Raw genomic sequence first — 21,811 nt, forward strand, 5'->3', positions numbered from 1 at the left:
ATATTCTATCTTCTTATCTGCTCTTCGTGGATAAGCCTATAGTCTCGATCTTTACTCATCGACTTCGTTGATGAGCAAAGCCCCTGTTAACTAGTCGGACTTCTGTCCTTCTAATTAACGACGATCTTACGATCAACCTTCGGGTGTCGTAAGCCTAGGCCGATATAGCTTATCGTCTCACACCCACTTGACATAAGCTACCCAATTTGGACATAGGCAGTCAAATCTTACTTGCCGAAGCCTCGCCAAGTAAGACCCCTAACCTTGGGCTAGCCCAAGGACGTCCTCGACCGTTGACGACACACGCTCTGTTTGAGCGTCGCCAACAGATACCATCCAAGTCGTAACACCCAGTGGATGTGGGAATGAAACCCTCGCAATCCAACCCTCCCTCTCAACCCACTACATCCTCTGTTTATCGAACTTAAATCTATGATGCGACTGCATAAAGACGACACTTACAACCAACAGCCAAACCCAATGAGACCTAGTCCACAGCAAGAAGCATTTGCGTGGCATGTTTGGGAGATCCTAGTCCACCATGGCTGACATTTTCGACATTTTGAGAAGGAGTTGTGCGAGCCAGCACCAGTGGACCGCATACCCTTGCACAAGACTGAGCAGGTACCTTGCCGGGCCATGAACATCAAACAGTCAACAACAGATGGAAATGTTGAAGTGATGGAAAACTTACTTCGTCAAGGGGGGATTGGAGATCAAAATAGTGACGACTTCAACAAGGACCATGACATAGACATGTCAGATCACATACTCCTTGTCCATGGTGACCTTTTGACGAAGGAAAGGCTGGACACTGTTGGCGGCAGCAGGAGAATCGAAACAACACCAAAAAACTGCTTACAATATGTTGTTTTTCTTCCCAGGCTTTTCCACTACAAGATGGCATGTGCGGATGTGCTCTGGCGTATATATCTTCAGCCAAAGGAAGGCAGAGATGATGAGAATAGTCTGTTCCAGTCAGTGGGGTACTTGCGACCAGACGAAACCAAGAAGATGGTTACCAAGCCTGGATTTTGATGTATGCATGAAGTCATACATCATGACCTTCAAGCATCGATGCTTGACTGCTGGCGACTTGAAGCGCAGAGCCAAAACCGTGAGTGGAGGCTACTTGCCATGCCATCAAGATTTATCATGGCATGATGGCGGTCCTGATGGCTGTCGAGGAGAGCGCTGATGAGGCCCCACAACAGTGGTGTTACCGTACGCATTTTTGTTGCCATCATCTCCATAAATTTGCCTTTGAGCTGCTCGACCGTTGCAGCACTTGCCTTGAAATGTAGCCCATGCCTCTCATGGCTCAAATCAGTAACTTCTCTGCAGATTATCTTTGTAACTGCTGCAATTGCCCATTTTGATACTGGCTCGTGGGCGCTCTCTTGATGATAGAGCAATGAACAGATGTTTCCAGCATTGTGAAGCAGAGACTTGCGCCCAATGTGACGATGCAGATCTTTGCTATTCAATAAACCCTGCACAAAGCCCGCGACAGACAATTGATTGGTCTGGAGGGCATGCAATATGTTGCTGATTGAATTAGCGGCTTGCATGGGGGGAAAAAGGCTCTATTCTGCAATCAGTACCAATCACACTTTGATCTATAGCTAGTGGCCTCGAGGTGCAGCATGTTCATCGTGCGGCGAATGTTTGCATCTCTTCGCTTAAACCCTTTTAATAATAATATTAGTTTATTCATTATTGTGCGGACACCGGTGGACGATTTCCCAAAAGGATTGAGATTTTATGGCGAGACAAACAGAACATAATCTTGCGCCACAGCAAGTTGTGCCAGTCAGCTAGGTGTGTTAGAGCCCAACAAAAAGTCGGAATTATGTCGGAAAAACTTTGTATGGTTGTATTTGTACACTAGGATTAAGGCTCTCTACACACCGCCGATTGGTTTGGAGTCTGGGTTTGACTGTCTTTTCGACGACTCCGACTAAAAGAGGGACTCGGATCAAATTGTTACGTGTAACTATCTACCAGTGTCGGAGCCTGCTGGAGTCTGATTGAGTCAAAGTTGCTACCTGCAGTGTCAAGACATCACCAATCAGTAAACCGGTGCTAAGACATGACTATATATTGCAGTTTTTTCCCCAGCATTAGCGTGAGCACGTATATAGGAGAGAAGAGCTAATGAAGACTAAATGGTACAATTTTAGACATCGTATACATGGCTGTTTTAAGAAAGAAAAAGGGATGATCAACAACGCGTGAAAGGAAAGGGGGTGAGTCGAAGTCTTAGAAGCAGTTGTAGCAATACAGAATTCTGGCCAGTCCGCAATAATTATCTATTATCAGTCTGTTCGGGTCTCTGAGTGTTGGCAGCAGTCATTTCCTCCTCTGTCAATTCTCGACTCTCTTGGGTGAGTTCACATGGGGTGCAAAAGTATGCAGTCAAGCAATCGTTGACAGGGCTTCCATCAATGTGGTGGCGTGCTCTCAATGTGGCTCTTTGCCCAAGCTACCAACCTTTCTTAACATGTACCTGTGAAGAACGACAAAATATGTGCTCACCTGCAGTATCCAACCGAAACCGCACATTACATTAAGCGCTAGATGCATACAACAATCGGCATCACAGCCCGAACCGCCATGTTCCGGATCTGCCGTATCGTTTTCTTCCAAGTGGTCAAGCCGGTGTCGGTTCTTCCCATATACCATGCAAGGACACCAACACGACATGCAATCTGTTAAGTAAGTTACGGATCGATTGATTTACTTCGTGGTAAGATTGTATGGAACTCACAAGTCCCAGCGTCATCCCAGCAATTAAATAGCCCAGTGTGCCAATAGTTACGGGGTCGATCTTGTTGTTGTCCAGGGTGCCCTGCACCCGAACCGGAGCCTTCCTGCTCTTTTTCTTGGCTCTGATCAGTCCACTGTCCCGCTGGTTTCCCTTTATCCTGTGGCACCTCTGAAGCGTCCATATGTCCTGTGGGTTGCATCTGCTCCTGGCGTGGTTTGGGATCGTCAGGAGCATATTGCACTGGCTTGAGAGAGGCAAGGCTGTCAGAAAAGACTCGTTCACTACTATCAGGACATGATATACCTTCGGTCCAGCTGAACTTTGTGAATTATAATCGTGGGGGGCGCCTGTAGGCTGATATGTGCTTGGGGAAACGGTGGCCATGTTCGAAGTAGTTGAGAGGGGTTTCGAGGTTAGGGGTATTTCGACGAGTGTGAAACCTAAATTAGCTCATTCACCTCTTACAAAAGTGCAAAACGGTTGTTATAAGAGGATCGGCATCTCTGGTTGCCCCATGTATGTTACTCGGGATTTAAATCCTGGGCAGAAAGTCCTTATTAGAAGAATATCGATAGCACTTAAGGAACCAAGGGGCGAGGTGCTGAGCTCTAATGCTGCCACGTTCTCCGGGTATTTATCGTAGCAAGAAAGCCTACAATGCTACTCCATTCCAGTAGTGCCGCCATCAGCTGTGAATTTTAAGCACGACACTCAGAAAAATTGCATCAACTCGTACTACAAGCGTGCAACTTACTTACATAAAAACATGCTTCTGAGCACAAAACCTTCCAACTCCACATCAAATAGCATATCCGCAGCGTCCAGAGTCTAGACAAGCTTAGAGCAGTGGCGTTGTATTTTCGGAATAGTCTGTAAAGCCCACAATTTCAAGAGAAAAGATAAATTGAAGTGACTAGTTTAGTAGATGTGACCTCATGACTGATGCGAGGTAGGACGACAACGACCGTAGTAGCTCATTGCCACATCACTGGGAAACAAATTAGAATGACATCTCCCCGACTGCAGTACTTCGGAAGCGGTCGGGTTCAGAGGGATGTGGGAAAACATTTCCATTCTTGCACGACTTTCGAGTGTCCTCCAGCTCCTGGCCAGCCCAGGTCTTTGTCGTTCTCTCCGAAATTTAACCTGTTGTTTATTTACCTCTTGCCTTTGGAATTCTTGTACTCTATGGATCTGGACCGTATCTGGTTGGTATTTGTCGTGTGTCTCTGAAGCCTTCCACAAGTTCAGGTTGCATAGGTGAATCCCCGGGCCCTACTACCTATGGCAGCGTTCTTGAATAAATGTCCCTTGATGAAACCTCGTGCAATTGATATCAATTATCGTTCCCTTGCTGTATACACGATGTCGATGTGCACTGGATTATGACCCACTGATCATACCGAGGCTCATCTGGCCATGCTCGCTATTGCGCGTACCTGGTTACACTCGGCGCTTATCGACCACTTCGATTCATGTTCGAGGCATCTCCCAGATTGTCGTGTGGATTCGGTGACTTTTGATGGTTCGAACATCAATATTTGGGTTACTGGGGCGTTGCTCGTCGAACGTGCTTATGTCCATTGTATCGTGTTTCAACACTATGAAGGTTGTCTAGGAGACCTGCATATGGAGTGTAGCCTCCTCGCCCGACGCCAAGTTTCGATGTGATCCTGCTTGGCTTTCATCTTCTGACCACATCTATAGAGAAAATCTATCTGATTTGCCTGCTAGGCTTCTTTGTGATGTTGCACGCAGCCTGCAGCTGGGATATATCGGACTCGAACCAAAGACTTTAGCATCGATGCCATCCTTCGACATCTTGCTCTTCAGCGTCACGATCGTTCACTGTCGCTTGATGCAAGCGTCATGTGCTGCATGTTTTCATCAAAGTGACACTAATAACTCACCGCATGGCAGATAGGGAGCAGGACTTATATCTAGACCGCGCTGTTTTCTCGTACAGAGTTGTGGATAGAAATGGAATTTGTAATGATAGTGGATTGAGACCGTTTTGAGGATTCGGAAAATTTTAGATCGGCTCTTCATCTTTCTAAACCACATTACACCAGGTCCTTGCTTCAGACGTTTCTACCAGCTCCGGTGCTCAACGTTGCAATTGCAATTTATATCTTGATAATTGACCTCCATGCATAACGCATAATGCTTGATCAGTGCCATCGGATCACTCACTACTAGTCATTATCATTGTGTAGCGCTATACCAGTTGCCAATTTTCGCCTACACACATGGCTACGACGCCTTCAGTTCAGCGACCAAGATTCAATCCTTCGAATTTATCATGTGTCAATGATGTCCACCCGCTTCACCACGACGTACCGTCGCTGCGCAATTCAGATTCCAATCCTTTGCACTTCAGATTCCAGTCATTGGTTAGCTGTCCCGTAGATGTCCCGCTTGAATTGGTGCGCAGTATACAGGCTATGTGCTTTCCGAGTTGTCGTTGATCCGATTTACTATAACAGTTCGAGGCAGCTGTTTCGCAATTGATTCATCACCCGGAATACAATTCGACATTGATCTTACGCTCAGAGACCATCTCAGACTCCGATACTACCATCCCGACGTCTGTTCCATGCCTGGAGGGATACTACCCTGTACGCAATGTACATCGCAAGCTGCTACCGCGTAGGCCAGGTAGAGACTCGGGGCTAGAACAGCACTGTACGCTTTACGCCTTTGAAACCGGTGAATTTACGGGTATTCCGTCCATGTTGGTTCTTACACCGCTTGTACCCGAAGGAGAGAGCCTGCCCTACTACCATCCTACGGTGTCACATCTTGCTTTCCGGTTCATCCCTTCCAGCATTACCACAACCTCAGATTCAACTTCCGCACAATCGGCACTGCGCATTGAAGTTATTCCACTCCCTGGCACGCCTACAGACCCAAACGGTCGCCTCTACCGTACGGCACTTGCACTCCTCGACACACTCCACCGTTACCTTTGGGGTGCACTCACTCATTATCAAAAACGCGTACAACATGATGTCCTCATACCCCGAGAAATATATCAAGACGTATATCTCAGAATGCGCGAGCGCCATAAAGGGATAGTAAATACATGGAGGGAGTCCACTGATCCCCTGAAGCATGTGTTTGAGGTATGAATTCACTCCGTATAAAGTTTATACCAGCAGCTGATTTGCCTAGGACATCGGCATCGCAACATATCTTATGCTTTTCTGGAAGGACATGTTCGCCGCTTCAGCTGATCTAGCCGACGTGAAGGAGCTGGATAATTCACGATGGACATCTTGGCCTCGTCCATCTGGAGGATTCCTTGATCTTGGGTGAATTTGCCTGCAACATTATCTATTTTACCGTCTTTTATCATTTTGATGCAGCTGTGGCAATGGCTTATTGACACATATTCTCTCGGCTGAAGGCTATTCTGGATATGGTATCGATCTCCGCGCACGGACTTCCTGGGCACATTACCCCAACTCATCACAGGCAGCCTTAAAGGTGCACGCACTTGACCCCACTCAATTTCTTTCCCCAGACAGCAGCAACGATGAACAGAAATCGCTTTGGGAGCCCGGAGTATTCCTCATTGGGAATCACGCAGACGAATTGACACCATGGCTCCCTGTACTAGCAACGCTCACGGGTGCGAGCGGGTACCTCTCCATACCCTGCTGTGCATGGATGTTCGATGAGAGGTTTACTCGCTCGTCTGCGGCGTCAGCGCTCGATTTGTTTAATGATGAATCGCTTGACGCTGCCACTGGTGTGGTGTCAAGCGAGGCCGAGGACGAAGCTATGTTCATTTCCAGCCTCGGTATGGGCGCTGAGGGCACGCACAAGTCTCAATACTCAGCCTATCGCATTTGGCTTGCGCGTTTGAGCCGGTGGTTGGGCTGGAAGATTGAGTGCGACACGCTCCGGATACCTAGCACGCGGAACTGGGCGATTGTAGGTGGGTGTTGCATTTCCTTGAATTCTCAATGTAGCACGGCTCATGGTTTGAATTTGGTGCGTAGGTCGCGAAAGGCTTCCAGGAGACCAGAGCATTTTTGTAGATCGAGCGAGAAGGATTGTGGAGGATGTTGTGCGTAGAGGAGCGTTTAAGACACGGACTCCAGAGGGAAAAGGACACGATAAGGCGTGATGACAGTAGCCCATCATCTGTAGGTCGAACCTGGTTCGGTCCAGGGTTTGACCAAACGGCTTTGGTTTGGCGTTCGGAAAATTAGAACCGGACTTCGGCAGCACTACCTGAGTTATATGTGTTAGAATGGGCGAACAGCGAGCACAGTGCTATTTGATTGTACCAGAGCCATTTTCTGGGTGTCTGTAGAGTGTGTGCACATAATCTCACAGAAAGAATTGGTACTGTGGTGAGCTAGCCAATAGGGACCAAGCTGTCAGGCTGGCACACTGTACAGAACCAAGTGATTTACTGATGAGTTGTGATATGACCTACAAAGGTAGTTAGCGTGAGCGCTTCTGTTTGGTCTCACTCCAACAACAACCGTTCAACACAAGCGGCTAAGTGTATTTGTGAAATTCTGGCCTATCGTTTTGTAGATAGCTGTGTCTTGTAATAAGTATGGGGCCGCTCGACAACCTGTTCATATCCGCTCACTGGATTTATTTAATCCCAATTTATCAGTCGCTGCATATATAAAAGATCTACCACGCCGGTAAGTCATGTGGATAGATCCAGGATACAGACCACTCACACACTCTGAATCTGGGCCGCACCCTCTGCAGTCCCTAGTATGTTTGCAAAAAGTATGACAGCCATTGGCAGACATTGATGCTGTCAAAGCAACAACAGCGGCGAGGACAAAGGAAAGACGCATTTCTCGAGGATTTGGTATGAGATCAAATAAATCTCTGCAAGGTGTTGATGGTAGGAAATCGCCTTGTTTTGATGTGTCAAGTATTCTTCTTCATTTAAATATAGTGAGAATTTATCCACCTGAAATTCATATCGAGCAGATGGTGTCTGCCATGCCAGCAGATCGCCACATAAAACCTACCCTATGAAGCGAGTTTGTTGGCAATCTTGCGTAGAGTGAGATATTACCTTAGAAATTGAAGCCAGTCTGTTGGCAATCTTGCGTAGAGTGAGATATTACCTCGGAAATTGAAGCCAGTTGATGAAACGTTGACTCACCGCAGCCACTGCAGCATCCATGTCGTTATTTTCCCTCGTCCGAGTCATACCAATGTGAAATTCTTTCAGCCATCATGATTGTGTTTTGGATTTAGCACACGTTACAACCATCCAAGATAATGCAATATGGTAAGTATGCTGAAATTTATTGACTAGTCCTGACAATTCCAGTGGTGCCGCGTCATTATTGCCCAAAAAATTCTCATGTACCCCGTTGAATGCTGGTACCTTAACGTGGGCTGGGCACATTATGTAGGTGTTTGTGAGTACGAGATATATCCAGGTCATTGTGAGGGGCAATGCGTTTGAGCTGAATCGCTAATGTCGCAAATATGTGTTGCCTAGAGGATGTAGGCTGGCCGCAGAAGGTGGCATGCTGCTCACGGGACTACACCCAGCTGTGTATATCTTCACAAATACGATGTACAACTGTTCAACCACCCATATAAATAGTATTTTCACGGGACCAAGATCATAATGAACTATCAGTGGAATAAATTATGTGAATAGCTATCTTATGTATCCGGTACTACATGAAACTTATGATCAGTGAAAATGAATATTAACAAAGCAAGAACAAAACACCCATGGCCCAAAGTCATCGATACGCTAATGCAAACGGCGGGTCTTCACGTTCTTCGCTCATCCTCCTACATTCTTCTAGCAGTGCCCTCAGTTCTGACAAACCCACTCCACCTGGTCTGGCCGGCTCCTCATCGTCCGTATAAGAATACTCATTGTCTTCTAGAAAATCATCTTCCTCAAACTGATCCTCGTCCTCTTCCTCTTCCTCCTCTCCAAACTCTTGAGGTAACGTACCCAATAGTGCGCCTGTGCAGTCCTCCAAACGGATACCCCTGCGTTCGCACATCCCTGCCCACCTCTCCCAGCGCTCCATTCCACTCCCTTGCGGCCCGTCTGCACGCTCTAAGTCCATGAGCACCGTCGTGCTCAACACGCGCACTCGTTCAAGTCGAGGGAAACTCGCTTTAGTGAGCGCTTCAAAATTCCTGTCATTCGTACGCTGCACAAGGAGAGCGCGAAGAGGGTCGGGGGTGGCATAAGCGCTAGCAAGGCCTACTCCGAACGCAAAAAGCAACCCATGGAGCCCGATGTGTGCGATATGCTCGTGTGGACGATTAGTGAGAATGATTGGTCCGTCTCCTGTGTCGGCATTCTGGGTGATAGGCGCTATCTTCCAATCGAGATTGAAAGAGAAAGCGGTGAGGAGAGGGCATAGGTCTAGGATTTTGCGGATATCAAGTGCTGGGATACAGTTGAGATCAAGGAAGAGCAGGCCGGTCCCGTGGGTGCTGAGGAAGGGTAAAATATCAGGAACGTCTTCGCATTTGTTGCCAAAGTCAAAGGAAAAGCTGCGTAGAAGAGGGAGGGTCCAGCCGCTGGCTTGTTCAATGAATTCAGCGGAGTACCCACGCAGGATGAGCTGCTGAAGGTTTGGGAGGTAGAGTTTAACATCTTGTGCGCTTCCCAAGGTGAGCGTGTCAGAATCCTGGAGTGGTGCATCGAACTCGACGGCAAGCGAAACTAGGAGTGGGAGGGCGTCTAATGCCCATATGACCTTGGGAAGGAGTTCGGCGGGGACATGCCAGTGAGCAGTGCGCAAGTTCTTGCAATACATACCCAGCGTGTCCGCAATGGGGCCAAATGCCCTTGATAGAGGCCAATCGACGATGAAAATCTCTAGGTTAGGAGTCTGGGTGAGTACAGATATGAGGGCGGCTTCAAAATCGTCGAGGGAAGGACCGCGCTCGTAGAGAAAATGAGTTATATGTAAACGGCGTGTCCACCACCCAAGTGAGGGATTGGAAGCGAGAAGGACAGTAAGAGAGCGAAGCTTCGAAGGGTCGTTGAAAAATAAATAGCGGACGAGGAATTCGAGGCCAAGACTACGCCATGATAAGCACGTTGATATGATGGACTATAGAGGATTACAATGAGAAATGAGTGTCTATGTTGTGTAACGCAGCACACCTTCTTGGTAGCATAACTCCTGCGCTGAACCATGTTGATCAAGTCGCGAGGCGTCCTTAGCTGCCAATCCGTAACCACAGAACGTGCCCAAGAAGACTGGGTCATGGATGTTGGAAGGCCAGGATAGAAAATTGTATCCTCATCCGCAGCTAGACCAAAGATATGTGACCATAGCTCTGGAGGTAGTGAATGAGCCATCGTCCTCGATCGTGGTGAAAGGAAGATGGTCGTTCCTTCTATGTCGTGAATTCGGTTAGCATGTAAAAATCGTATAGCCCATCGACTGCTGATGAATTGCGATAGGTGACCTACCTAAAAACTTCAAAATAGCTCTACCTAATACTTACCCGACGCGTTTCGTGATCAAGTTGAACATCTGCGCGATGCTTATATAATCACTTGAACTCTTCATACCCACATCATGATGTTGCAGTGTATATGCATTTTATATGTATCAGATTTGCGTTCCCCAGTGAGTCAGTGCTTGCAATTCAACTTCCTCAGGAAAGAAGAGAAAATCAATCGCGCTGTCAATTCGAAAAGCGCAACTCATTCGAAGCTTTATTGATCATTACTATCATTGGGCCGGAGTTGCAAAACAGTAGAGAGTTGCAAAATGCCTCGTAGCACACACAACATCACATCTTAAGTCCCCCACTCTTGGATATAGGACCTTCTAACATATATTCATAGTACAGTATTTTTGTTTTATAAAAATAAAGATGAGGAACACATACGGCTTCAAATCTATCATTCGAAGTTACCTTTTTTCACGTAGAATAGTCAGGCGAAAGCAAAAATCACAACCGAAAAATGATTTTTTTTCCCCGCACACACTTTATGCCTACCCCCACCTTCTGAGCATTCTTCCAGTGAGAACGAAGCACAGTTGCTGTTATTATCGACAATGCAAGCATCAATGTCAGAGAATGATCAAGCGTGACGGCTTGGAGCGGAGAACCAATTTTGAGTGCGGCAGTGTACGGCTGCAAAACTTTCAATGACGACTTGAGACTGCTCGGGTACTCAATAGTGCTGTTGCATGCCAGCGCGCCGTGCTCATGTCTTCAGAACAAAAGCTCAGAAACTCAATGAAGAGCGAGAGAAAAAAATTCAGGATGTCTGTGCTATTCTTCTTGCTTCTCCTTCTCCAAATATTCGTCGTTTCCCCCCTCAATCGAGTCTGCATCTTTTGCGTCACATAATAGGTTATACCCGCCAATGCAATTTAATTCGAGCAACTACCCATCTTCCAGTACAATACCACCACCACTTTATCCACAAGCATCTTACTCGTACTATAGTCACCCATAAATATTCTTTACCATATATTTTACATACTGTACACTAATATTCCTCCTGTAGAATGATTCCCCGCGCCGCAATCAATGTTTTTACTCTAAATTCGAGACTTGCACCTTTCATTGCACCGTTTGCCGTGGCGGAGTTCAGTTTTGCAAAACCGACACTGTGACACAGTGTGACACCTGTGCCAACTTGCCCATGAGAAATTTTGCAACTCTCTACTGTTTCTAACATTTTGCATCGGCATCCCTCTGGCAGCATCGTTTGAACACTTTTCGTTCTTCTGTCAGCTGGAGCTCTCCCGTGACACACATAGCTACAGGTCCGTATAATTATTTTGTCTTAATGTGTAGCAAACAACGAGATATGAAAATGTGGTCGTCAGATTTTGCAACTCTGGCCCAACGATAGTAGTCCTGTCCAGAACACCCTCGGTCACGTACTACCTCACACGTTTAGCAACCGAATGGGTCCGACTTATAATGACAAGTTTTCCTTACGATTTGGCAGGAACTTTAGAATCAAATCAAATTCCGCCCGCATGGTTCTTTCAAGGCTGAACAATTCAGGCTCGTCCCTCTTGAAGGAGTCAGAAGGACAATGTGCGGCCCTAACGGTGTTCAGACTTTCTGCCCTTGAAGAGCCTATACCATACTTGGTCGTATGCTGCATGGTACTCCAGGTCCAAAAATAAGTTCTGATTTAAGCCCAAGCCCAAGCCCAATCAGTCTTCTGCCCTGCGCGCATGATAACAAATGCCTATCTTGAAAAGCGCCGGATGTTGGTATATCTAGCACGAATCATGAACGTGCTTCGATCATACGCCCAAGTTCGTGACTCTCCTTGATATGTCCACAGGCTCAAGTGATACCGATTCATGGCCGCCAATCAAATTGGTTCGCTTTTACAGCTATTTTGTAGGTTCGTGGAGACCGAGTCGGATCCCATCTTATCTTTGACTGCGATTTTGCAGTTGCATCCTTCGCTATCATCATATATGACTGGGGTAAGCAATATAGTACTGATTGCATACATTGTTAATTATGGCGTTCACCAGCACTGACGTTGGGACAAGAGGTAGGCTGATGTTGACTCTCTGACAGCCATCTCACCGACAGCCGTTTTACAGATCGAACTGGTATGGGTGAGCGGAAGTTTCTTCCAGATCTGGGACAGCTGGATAATAGAGTTGATTCGGGGCAGAGGAAACGCTGGTCTCTGATGACTATATTATATATAAGTGTAAGTCATCTTACAAGCATTAGTGGACAAGTTTTGCTGACACCAAAGCAATATAGCTGCGTTGCACTGGAATAATATTCCCTGTGTATGTGTGTTAGGCTGAAAAGTTGGCCCGGTACTAATCAACTATTTCTCGCAATCAGCCTCACCATGCTGTGTATGTCTCATAAGTATACTAGAACGTTCCTTTGATTGATGGTATGCAGGGACTCTCCCGTCAGTCTCGCTGTCAGATACAGTGAGTATTCTGAGCAATCACTACCGCTACCCTCGAACTAAATAGATCTCTACATAGAGGTCAGTAAAAGTTTCGACCAACTTGTTGCTTTAACGAATATAACCATTGCACAGCTGTAGGTTTTTTTTAGAAGTACTGAAACTTGTCACGAAGTTTTTTCAGGCACTATCCTTTACTACTTCCAAAGCGTAACATCTATAGTCGTAAATGCTATGCTAGGCGGTGAGCTACTCAACTCCATTCATCATCAGTGATGTTGACTCGAATGAAATATCACTCTAGCCATCATGATTACCCGGTTATATGCCATGTATCAGCGGTCCAGAAAGATACTCATATTTCTCGTTGCATTCTTCCTTGCTGTCAACATCACATGCGCAGCGGTCCTCGCGAGTAGCCGTATCTCAGGGGGTAAGCTTCATAATCGACCTAAACACAGCAGTCTCATCAAACATCAGTGGAAATCGTTTTCTCCGGAACCTATCAGTGCGGTTATACAGGAGGCAATCAACATCTGGTAACCGAGACATGGATTCTAACCACTGCATGGGAGGTTACCATGCTGTGTCTCGCAGTCTGGATCGTTGCAAAATACTTCCGTGAACTGCGACCGCCATCGGCGAGATCGACCATCCAGAACTATTTCAGGGTGTTGATCAAAACACATGCATTCTACTTCGTGGCGTGAGCTCATGATCAGGAATTTTTATTGTATTTTCGCACTGAAGTTTTGTGCGTGCTAGATATGCTGCTGTTGCTTGCTTGAACCTCGGTAGTCTCTCTCCATCCATCGGGGTACGTTATCCGTGATTGACATCTACGTCTGACTATTAAGTCCTCATCATTCGTACAGGGTTCATCCTCATTGGGAGTTTATATCTATAATTCCATTCTTCAAATCGCCCAGGCTGTGCAAATGTTCGTATTGGGACCACGCCTCATCCTTAGTGTCCGAAAATGTCATGCCGAGAGGATGGCGGACCCGGACGACAGAAGTGATACGAGTACAGTTGCTTTCCGGGAACTCGTACACAAGTCGACTGGCTCAGCTTTGTAACAGAGGAAACACTGTGGTTTATTTACACTTGTCGTGCACTCTGCAGGGAACATGATTCGTTGGAGTTATCTATATGGAGAACCATCAAAGTCTCAGGGGAAAACCAATATGTACGTTACATTAGAATGATGTCGCTGCTCGTAACGTGATGATACTGCATGTGGGTTGCGAATTGCCCGCCGTGCAGTGTCCTTCAATGAGACAAGCCATTCACAGATTCGGAATGATAGCGACGCCAGAACTATGAGTCACCCGGTGTTTGAAGCCGAAGCCCATCGATGCATCTCTTATCTATAAGCGTTTTGAAATTGTGTCAAGATTACACTCCCGTTCAACTACTGTTATCGAGAATTGGCAGAAATGCCTCGGTACTAATTTACAGTCTACTCGCGAAATTACAGCCTTCGGATCACAGTTCATTCTTTTCGGTGCTTTTGGTAGTAGTGAATAAGGCCAGTAGTCTGCAAGCCGCTTTTGCCTCAGCCAAAAAGCGAAACATAGTAAAGAGATAAACGCACCGAACTGTCGTGGCCAGTCACATCGGACGGGTGATTCAGCTGCGACAAGATGTTCTTCGCAAGAACTTTTCCGAGTTCGACACCCATTTGATCTGCAAAACCATCAGCGGTCGAGAAATCGAGAACTGGGCATTTCCCTACCGAAAGAATTGATGCCCCAAATGACACCCTGGGTGAAGATCTTGTGCTCGTACAACGCGATGATCGCACCGAGGGTTCTCGGTGTCATCAACGGGAACAAGATGCTGTTGCTAGGCCGGTTTCCCTCGAACACCTTACTCTTCACTAGCGCCTCGCTTGCACCACTGCCAAGTTCCTTGCGCACCTCCTCCTCTGTCTTACCAAATGCAAGCGCTTCAGGCTGGGCGAAATAGTTGGAAAGCAGAATACGGTGGTGCTTGGAATTGGCGATGGGGTTGTGACTTGTGGCAGGGGCGATGAAATCTGCGGGAATGAGTTTCGTGCCCTGGTGCACTAGTTGATAGAACGAATGTTGTCCGTTAGTGCCTGCAGCACCCCAGATGATAGGCTACGTGCAAGATCATGTCAGTTTCTGCCGCGCAGATGGTTTTATTGCACCTACCCCTGTCTGGTAGTCAACACGTTGACCACCCTTGGTAACAAACTTTCCGTTAGACTCCATATCTCCTTGCTGGAAATAATCGGCAAATTTGTGTAGGTACTGGTCGTAGGGCAGGAGTGCATGAGTCTGGGCGCCATAGAAATCGTTGTACCAGATACCGATAACAGCCATGAGCACGGGAAGGTTTTTCTCGAGGGGAGTCTCCTTGAAATGCTTATCCATACCGTGAGCACCCTTCAGGAGCTGCTCGAAGTTATCATAGCCAATATAGATGGAGATGGACAAGCCGATGGCACTCCACAAGCTGTAGCGCCCACCAACCCAGTCCCAGAAGGCGAACATGTTTGCTTTATCATGCCAAATGCAGTGACAGCCGCTGTGTTCGTGCTGAGGGCGACGAAGTGCTTTGCAACGTGGGACTTGTCCTTGGCTGCTGCCAAGAACCAATCGCGAGCGGATTCGGCATTGGTGATAGTCTCTTGGGTGGTGAAAGTTTTGGAAGCGATGATGAAGAGGTGCGCTCGGGGTCACATAGTCTGAGAGTCTCAGCGATGTGGTTCCGTCAATGTTAGAGACGAAGTGGGCGGTCAAGTCACGTTTCGCATAAGGTTTGAGTGCCTCGGTGACCATAACTGGTCCGAGATCCGAACCACCGATACCGATGTTGACAATCGTGTTAATCGTCTTTCCAGTGTAACCCTTCCATGAACCACTCCTGATTGCTTCGGAGAACTCCTTCATGTGCGCGAGTACGGCAGCGACCTCATCAACACCACCCTCCTGGATCTTGAAATCATTGAAGTTGCGGAGAGCAACGTGTAGGACGGCGCGATCTTCTGATGTGTTGATGTGCTCGCCGGCAAACATCTTGTCGCGGTAGGTCTCAAGCTCTGCCTCGCGAGCGAGAGATAGGAGCGTGTCTAAGATGGGTTGTGTAATGAGTTGTTTAGAGTAATCGAGCAAGAATGTTGTGTTCTTGTCGGTTGAGTCGACATACTCCTCGGAGAATTTTGAGAAACGGCTAGGGTCCTGAGCGAACAGATCCTTCAGGATGAGCCTTGCATGTTGGGTATCATACGTCTGCTGGAGCTTCTTCCAGGCACTGTACTCTGATGGCAGGATCACGGATCAGGGATAAGATCTTCAAAGTGCTGGTGGACATACCCGTAGCTGGTCTTCCGCTCATGATGGTAGTGGATTAGGAGGGTGTTATCACGGAATCTTGCTTGATCTTTCACATATGACGCCACTTTATATACGTCAGTTACCATCCAGATCACAGTTGTGGGAACTTCTCGGAACCGCCACGTTCTCATTGGTGGATCACACAACCCTTGAACGTGCTTACAGACCACTCACAGACTGTTTGAAATGAGAGAAAAACCAGCCTTTTCTCGCTCACCAGTGCAAGCCAGTGAGATGCTGTGACTTTTGTTGCTAGGATGATCCCGCAAGCGTTTCCCGGCTTACACGCTCAGACGTGAGCTACCTCGTGGTAGCCACGGCACTGAGAAATCTGCAGTCCGAAGGTCTGGTTCGTCGTATTTGAGACATTTCGAGGAACTAATTCCTGATCCAGAGACACCAATCATATCGGGGACGGCGGTGGGGAGTAATTAGAATTGCCCATGATTCGCTTGAAAGTTCAAGACTTGACTCAGGACAAAGCCTTGCCTATTGGCCAATGTTTGTTGGATGTTTGGAAAGTTCGGGTCAAGTAGTCTTCGTACGTCACTTATTTTTCTCTCTGATAACCTGCATACTCAACGATAGCAGGAAGAATACTTGGTGGACGATGGTCAAATCAACCGTTTGTTACTGAGTTCTAGCAGGTCCCAGCAGATGTTTTCCATGATTGGCTACAAAGCCATCAGCATTTGAATATGCGTGGGGAATTGAGGTGTTTTAGTTACATGACCTCTCAAATCATCTGAGAAGCATGGACAGCCAGGAACCCATAGATATTCCGAGTTCCGGAACCTCGTCAGACTGACCAAAGACAGCCAATTGCATGACTGTACTTTGTTACACCATCAAAGGCATGGCGGCCTGCGCAAACCCAATCGTTCCTCATCCTTTCCCCTTTGGTTCACACTTTCCTAGCCTCCAGCGATGATGCGACTTCCCGGTATGCTCGAGACCGACCCTTTCTCAGCTCAGAGTCCTCTGATCAAGTTAGAAGCAGGGCATTTATACTATCAAAGGGATCCTATCTATCGAGAAGATGACTATCCCGCTCGCGCCTGACGGAGTAACCACTGAGTTCGTAATGAAACGAGAAAACAGAAACCTTGATCAGAACGCGTTGGTTGCGAAAGTGCCATTAGTGTGGGAGGGAAGAGCTACTCTTAGAACCGAGTTTGGCTAGCAAATCTTGTGGTTTTACCGGCTGGCATCTATAAACCGTGTCCTGATCGTTAGTAAAGCTGTTATCGAAATCGCCCTATATGGAGTTCTGCTGGTTCCAATAACACTGACACGGTGCGTCTTGGAAGGAAGAAAAACAAGACATTTCGACACACCAACGCCATTCCCTTGATAATACCCACTCTTTTCAATCTCTGACATACTGTGTAGTACAGGAGTAATTTTGGGCTTGACATTGACACCAAATCGCTTTTTTCCGTTCCACCCAATCTCCACTATATCTACCATCGATCTCTTGCCCGCAATAGTCATCGGGGATCTTCTACCGCCCGTTGGTTTGACCTTCGCAACGCTTTGCATTGGACGCCATTAGGTATGACTTGGACCTCACCCATACAAAATCACATTGTGTCACTGATTATAATTGGATAATGTACGACCCTTACCTCGTTGCGCTTTTCCTCAACGGATCTTCCCGAGGCAGAAGGTAATCAGGCGGATGAAGTGTCTATTTGAGGGGTTCCTCGATGCAAAGTACTCGGAACTAGGCGAAGATCATGACCATGATGCTGTGTCAGTCACTGCACTCTTTAACGAGTCGCCCATAGGTTCTCGAACAGACATAACGAGCGAAGAATATGTATTAACTTGTGGCGAGTATAATGTTCAACGGTGACACAACTGTGCGCAGAAAAATACAAGATGGCACTGTTTAGCAAGAGTGCTACCCCCATGCCGCCGTCGTGCTAAACAATATGCACTCGTATCAACGCGCTGTGCACACAAGTTATCGAGAAACTAACCTGTAGTTGACTATCAGATGTCCTTCCGTAGCGAATGACTGCAACAACCATCAGGAGACGTTCTGCGATAAGACCTAGGCTCATTACCTTGTACAGATTTGATACTGTGTCGTCAGGAGCAGGAGAGAATGCGAGATTGATATATGTGAACTGGAACGAGTTAGCTCAACATTAAAGACGAATCATCAATCCTAACCAGTGGATCTCCGGCTTTCCAGCCCAGCTCCTTCCTCAAAAACTGTATGACTGCCTGGAAACGGTTGGAGGCAGTAATCTTGTAAAAGTTCTGCCTCATGATTGGTGCGTTACCGACTGCCTTGAAGCGAACCACCACTGCATATTGGGTTTACCGATATAGACGCGTTCATCTAACACCAATGCTGCAACGCTAACCTTTAGATGGATCCTTCTTCTTGTAAGTGTCCAATGCTTGTAGAGCTTCGGTTGCGCTCTCGGACACGTCAGGTGTCCATGGAAGGGCAGCTTGCCTACCAGAGTCGTCCGGACTTCCCGAAGCCATCGCGATGAGTACGCGTGAAGAGAGCTGAACGTTACGGATGATAGAAGTTCGAACTTAAAGCTTTAGTAACGCAGCGATGCTTTCAAGGTGTCCCCAAAAGGCAATTGGTTTACCCCTCATGTACTGAACCGTCAGGATATTGATTGTTACTATCGAGGACACTTTCGGCAATCTGTATTCTACACTGCTCCAGTAGCACTATCTGCAAGTTTGTGAAATCCCGGATTTCAGCGAGATCCCCAACAGATACACATCCAGACTAGACAAATGGGAGGAAGAGCCTCTCCTATAGGGTAGGAGAGGGCTCTAATAACGCCCATGCATCATTGAAAGAGAGACAAGGACAGCAGTCGAGATGAATCAGCTTGAACCTGAAGACAACGGTCATGCTTGCGGATCGCAGGAAGTACTTTGCTGTTCAAATTAAAATATGCTTGATCAAAATGAACGTCTTACACGGGTGCTGAATGACGATGAGACAGGTGCTGTTCTTTCCTTCGCGGTGGTGGTGGGTACATGTTGGTTTGGGTGGAGAACTTGAGAGAACTCCTCGTTCGAATTGTTTGCACTGGATCCATTCCGATATCGAACTCGAAAGCTTAGCCGTATTTCAGTTAACAGATAAATTCACATATTCTTAGACTCACTATGAATACCACAATTCTGATGCAGTTATTGCGTTTGCCGTAACCGCATCTTAAGTAGACAAACCTAGTATCGAGATCATCGATCCGAAACCACCTTGCTCCAGTGTAGACTGCAGTGTTCCTCATAGGCTTCGCATCGAAGTCGAGTTCTGTGACGTGTTACGAGGGTCGAGTACAACTCACTTTGGGCAAATTCGGTTCCGCCTTTGTGAAGATTTCTGAAGGGTGGATCCGTACCATACAGAAGGGAAACAGTAGGTCTGCAGTTACTACGGCAGCTGGCTCGCCGTCGTCGAGTTAGTGAAACCGAATTAAGTTGTGGACAAGAACATTTGTTTGTATGTGTTTATATGCATTGTTTTCGTGGTTGTTGTTTTTATGGCAACTGTGAACGGCCGTGTGGTCGGTTTGAAACTTCGTACCTAATCACTTCTCTCTTTCTAACCACCATCTTATCTCTTGCATAACTCTTCTTAGCGAAATCTCTTCCAACTTGATTGACTTTTGATTCTGAAACATGTCAAGCTATCAGATACTTGACTCATCACCCATTCGCATTCCTTCTGTTCACGATACGGAAGTTCACTCACGACCTCTAAAGCGCTCTGCATCTCTAGCATCCCTGCCTACTCCTCCTAGAACACACCACAAGCGATCTCGTTCAAAAGCAGTCTCAACGACCTCTAGACACGCGTCAGAGGACAGTGGCAGCGCGTCAGAACTCGAGGACGACCTTGGTGGAAGCTACGCTGCTCGCATCAGTGAAAGGCACAGCAAAAGTGAAGATGAAATCATCGGAAAAAAGGATGCCCATGCGCTCATAGGAAGGAAAAAGCGCCGAACCGCGGACGTCCTTCCTGCGCATGACGAAGAAGAAGATAACGAGAACTCGTTCTGGACTGGTCGTAGTGGTGGCGCAGTGTCTCATGGGCGTAAAAAATCATCTACAGCAGAGGATTCGGAAGAGGACAAGTCACCTTCACCTGCACTGTTGAAGTATCGCGTCCGTGAGCCTGTTTCGCCTCCTCCTTCCCGTAGAGCACCCCAAGTCCAGCCTCGTGCATCATCAGTGCAGCGCTCGCGTTCGCCCCCACCTGCACTTTTTCTACCAAAGCCACCCGTGACACCTCCTCGCAAACTTTTCCTTCGTGCCCTTCCATCTCCCTCGAATTCTAAAGCTAAGAAAATATGGCCTACTCGAGACTCCCCCGACAATCCTTTCCTCGCTGGCGAGGGCGAAGCAAGCGCATCTAATGCGAGCGGCTGGGAGAGCAGCGACAATGAATTACCTGTTGGAGAAGCCCCTAAGCGTGAAAGCACGCCAACTCCAGCTCCAGTGTTTGAGGAGAAGCCGACAATAACCTATGTCTTGTACGTCTTCCTCGTTCTCAACAATATATGCATTCTGACCGCTTCGTTAGCCGAGGTCAAAAGGCAACCTTTCATAACCCCCAATATCATCTTCCCCCTGAAGTTCTTGAAGCGTCTAAACTGCCAATCGATCATCCAGATTTTGAAGTCGCTGAAGCATGTCCCCCACGCCGGCTCTTCGTCAACAAGCTTAAGCGCAAGCCTCGTGACCGCAGCCAAGATATTCCTCCGATCAGCTCCCTTGGCGCCAAACGTACAAAGATCGAATATTTGGATGCCAGCGCATCTGAGGGCGAGAAAAGTACCGCGAGCACCAGCTCCCGCAAGAACATTGTCTTCGCAGATGGCACTGAGCGGGAGCCTGTATTCTCCAAGCTCCAAAATTCTGACAAAGGTGCTGAGCGCCTTGAGCTCCTGCAGCACGCTCGGGAGGAGCGCGAACGCAGGGAGAAAAACAGCAAGCAACGCCTGGCTTCGGAGGATGGCCTGCGCGCCGGGGCGTTTATTGCAGAGAGGGACAATCCTGTTCGGCGGGCAATGGGCCCTGCGCGTCATTCGTAAGTTGCCAGCGACATCGATCATCTTCATATCCTTCTCGATCTCTTGTATGTGCGATACCTCTTTTCTTACTGTTATGTTTTTTACGATGCCCCCATGTTCTCTCACCCCTGCGACACCTCATCTAATCTCAGCCCCATTGATACATGATTTTGTTATAGTGCGTATTACTCACCCATCAGATTCGTTGATCCACTCGTTTACATTGACCGCATCCACCAATTAGTCGCTGCATTGACGTGCCGTGTCTACATAACTCTACTTAGGCACCAGTTAGTCGTTCGGAGCTCTCGCGTCGAGCACATTTGCCTACATACACCTCGAATCCAATGTTCATACTACCTCGTTAAATGAAAGCTTGGATATCGAATGCACTCAGTTGGCTGAACTCATAGTATTAGTAGGAACGATCGCAAGAATGAATACAGCTCTTCTTCAACCGGGCATGACAAGCGGCCGTGATGCAAGAGACGGCGCAAATTGCCATTTTGTTTACTGGTCACTTGTACGACCCTCGTACCAGCACGCACATGATATGACACAAATCTTGGCACCGTTTACTCTTCTGTGACTCAAACTAGCCGCGTCTCACGATTGGCTGACTGATTGCAGCTCCGAGGTTCATGACTACATACATTGCAACTGCAATGCGCCCTTAACCTTAAAAGCGGAGTGGTTTTCCTGTGACCGA

The 21,811-nt window shown here is 47.4% G+C and overlaps 9 protein-coding genes across 9 annotated transcripts; 4 read left to right on the forward strand and 5 right to left on the reverse strand.

Annotated features, from left to right (window-relative positions):
- Positions 1–639: 639 nt before the first annotated feature.
- EDB93DRAFT_1243392 (uncharacterized protein) lies at positions 640–1,625 on the forward strand (the record flags this gene model as incomplete). The annotated part of the gene is made up of 2 exons (XM_041452135.1): positions 640–915; positions 1,584–1,625. 2 exons carry the CDS (start codon positions 640–642, stop codon positions 1,623–1,625), a joined length of 318 nt encoding a protein of 105 aa, XP_041301779.1.
- Positions 1,626–2,308: 683 nt separating this feature from the next.
- On the reverse strand, positions 2,309–2,951 carry EDB93DRAFT_1095371 (PLAC8 family-domain-containing protein; the record flags this gene model as incomplete). Its single annotated transcript, XM_041446686.1, has 3 exons — positions 2,309–2,485; positions 2,539–2,711; positions 2,771–2,951. 3 exons carry the CDS (start codon positions 2,949–2,951, stop codon positions 2,309–2,311), a joined length of 531 nt encoding a protein of 176 aa, XP_041301780.1.
- A 2,068-nt stretch (positions 2,952–5,019) lies between these two features.
- Positions 5,020–6,905, forward strand: EDB93DRAFT_1256180 (uncharacterized protein; the record flags this gene model as incomplete). Its single annotated transcript, XM_041453903.1, has 5 exons — positions 5,020–5,196; positions 5,257–5,895; positions 5,945–6,084; positions 6,139–6,713; positions 6,778–6,905. 5 exons carry the CDS (start codon positions 5,020–5,022, stop codon positions 6,903–6,905), a joined length of 1,659 nt encoding a protein of 552 aa, XP_041301781.1.
- Positions 6,906–7,126: 221 nt separating this feature from the next.
- EDB93DRAFT_112829 (uncharacterized protein) lies at positions 7,127–7,697 on the reverse strand. The gene is made up of 2 exons (XM_041448829.1): positions 7,383–7,697; positions 7,127–7,328 (listed from the first exon to the last, which is right to left on the reverse strand). The coding sequence occupies exons 1-2, from the start codon at positions 7,600–7,602 to the stop codon at positions 7,273–7,275; spliced, it is 276 nt and encodes a 91-aa protein (XP_041301782.1). The 5' UTR covers positions 7,603–7,697; the 3' UTR covers positions 7,127–7,272.
- Positions 7,698–8,341: 644 nt separating this feature from the next.
- On the reverse strand, positions 8,342–10,316 carry EDB93DRAFT_1182023 (uncharacterized protein). The gene is made up of 3 exons (XM_041450677.1): positions 10,224–10,316; positions 9,912–10,147; positions 8,342–9,858 (listed from the first exon to the last, which is right to left on the reverse strand). The coding sequence occupies exons 2-3, from the start codon at positions 10,107–10,109 to the stop codon at positions 8,518–8,520; spliced, it is 1,539 nt and encodes a 512-aa protein (XP_041301783.1). The 5' UTR covers positions 10,110–10,147; positions 10,224–10,316; the 3' UTR covers positions 8,342–8,517.
- Positions 10,317–12,064: 1,748 nt separating this feature from the next.
- On the forward strand, positions 12,065–13,753 carry EDB93DRAFT_1256182 (uncharacterized protein; the record flags this gene model as incomplete). Its single annotated transcript, XM_041453904.1, has 13 exons — positions 12,065–12,137; positions 12,190–12,222; positions 12,274–12,293; positions 12,346–12,370; positions 12,420–12,458; positions 12,515–12,543; positions 12,602–12,615; positions 12,665–12,696; positions 12,859–12,918; positions 12,979–13,107; positions 13,155–13,380; positions 13,440–13,491; positions 13,550–13,753. 13 exons carry the CDS (start codon positions 12,065–12,067, stop codon positions 13,751–13,753), a joined length of 936 nt encoding a protein of 311 aa, XP_041301784.1.
- Positions 13,754–14,232: 479 nt separating this feature from the next.
- Positions 14,233–16,040, reverse strand: EDB93DRAFT_1256183 (Glc-6-P isomerase; the record flags this gene model as incomplete). The annotated part of the gene is made up of 4 exons (XM_041453905.1): positions 14,233–14,363; positions 14,413–14,800; positions 14,855–15,963; positions 16,019–16,040. 4 exons carry the CDS (start codon positions 16,038–16,040, stop codon positions 14,233–14,235), a joined length of 1,650 nt encoding a protein of 549 aa, XP_041301785.1.
- A 1,753-nt stretch (positions 16,041–17,793) lies between these two features.
- On the reverse strand, positions 17,794–18,848 carry EDB93DRAFT_112662 (putative ubiquitin-like modifier). Its single transcript, XM_041448757.1, has 5 exons — positions 18,418–18,848; positions 18,221–18,357; positions 18,112–18,174; positions 18,025–18,062; positions 17,794–17,967 (listed from the first exon to the last, which is right to left on the reverse strand). The coding sequence occupies exons 1-5, from the start codon at positions 18,542–18,544 to the stop codon at positions 17,946–17,948; spliced, it is 387 nt and encodes a 128-aa protein (XP_041301786.1). The 5' UTR covers positions 18,545–18,848; the 3' UTR covers positions 17,794–17,945.
- A 700-nt stretch (positions 18,849–19,548) lies between these two features.
- EDB93DRAFT_1182054 (uncharacterized protein) lies at positions 19,549–21,560 on the forward strand. Its single transcript, XM_041450678.1, has 2 exons — positions 19,549–20,562; positions 20,613–21,560. Exons 1-2 carry the CDS (start codon positions 19,709–19,711, stop codon positions 21,121–21,123), a joined length of 1,365 nt encoding a protein of 454 aa, XP_041301787.1. The 5' UTR covers positions 19,549–19,708; the 3' UTR covers positions 21,124–21,560.
- Positions 21,561–21,811: the final 251 nt, after the last annotated feature.

Source organism: Suillus bovinus, assembly GCF_016758785.1.
Source record: "Suillus bovinus strain UH-Sbo-P2 chromosome Unknown EDB93scaffold_114, whole genome shotgun sequence".
Classification (NCBI taxonomy): domain Eukaryota; kingdom Fungi; phylum Basidiomycota; class Agaricomycetes; order Boletales; family Suillaceae; genus Suillus; species Suillus bovinus.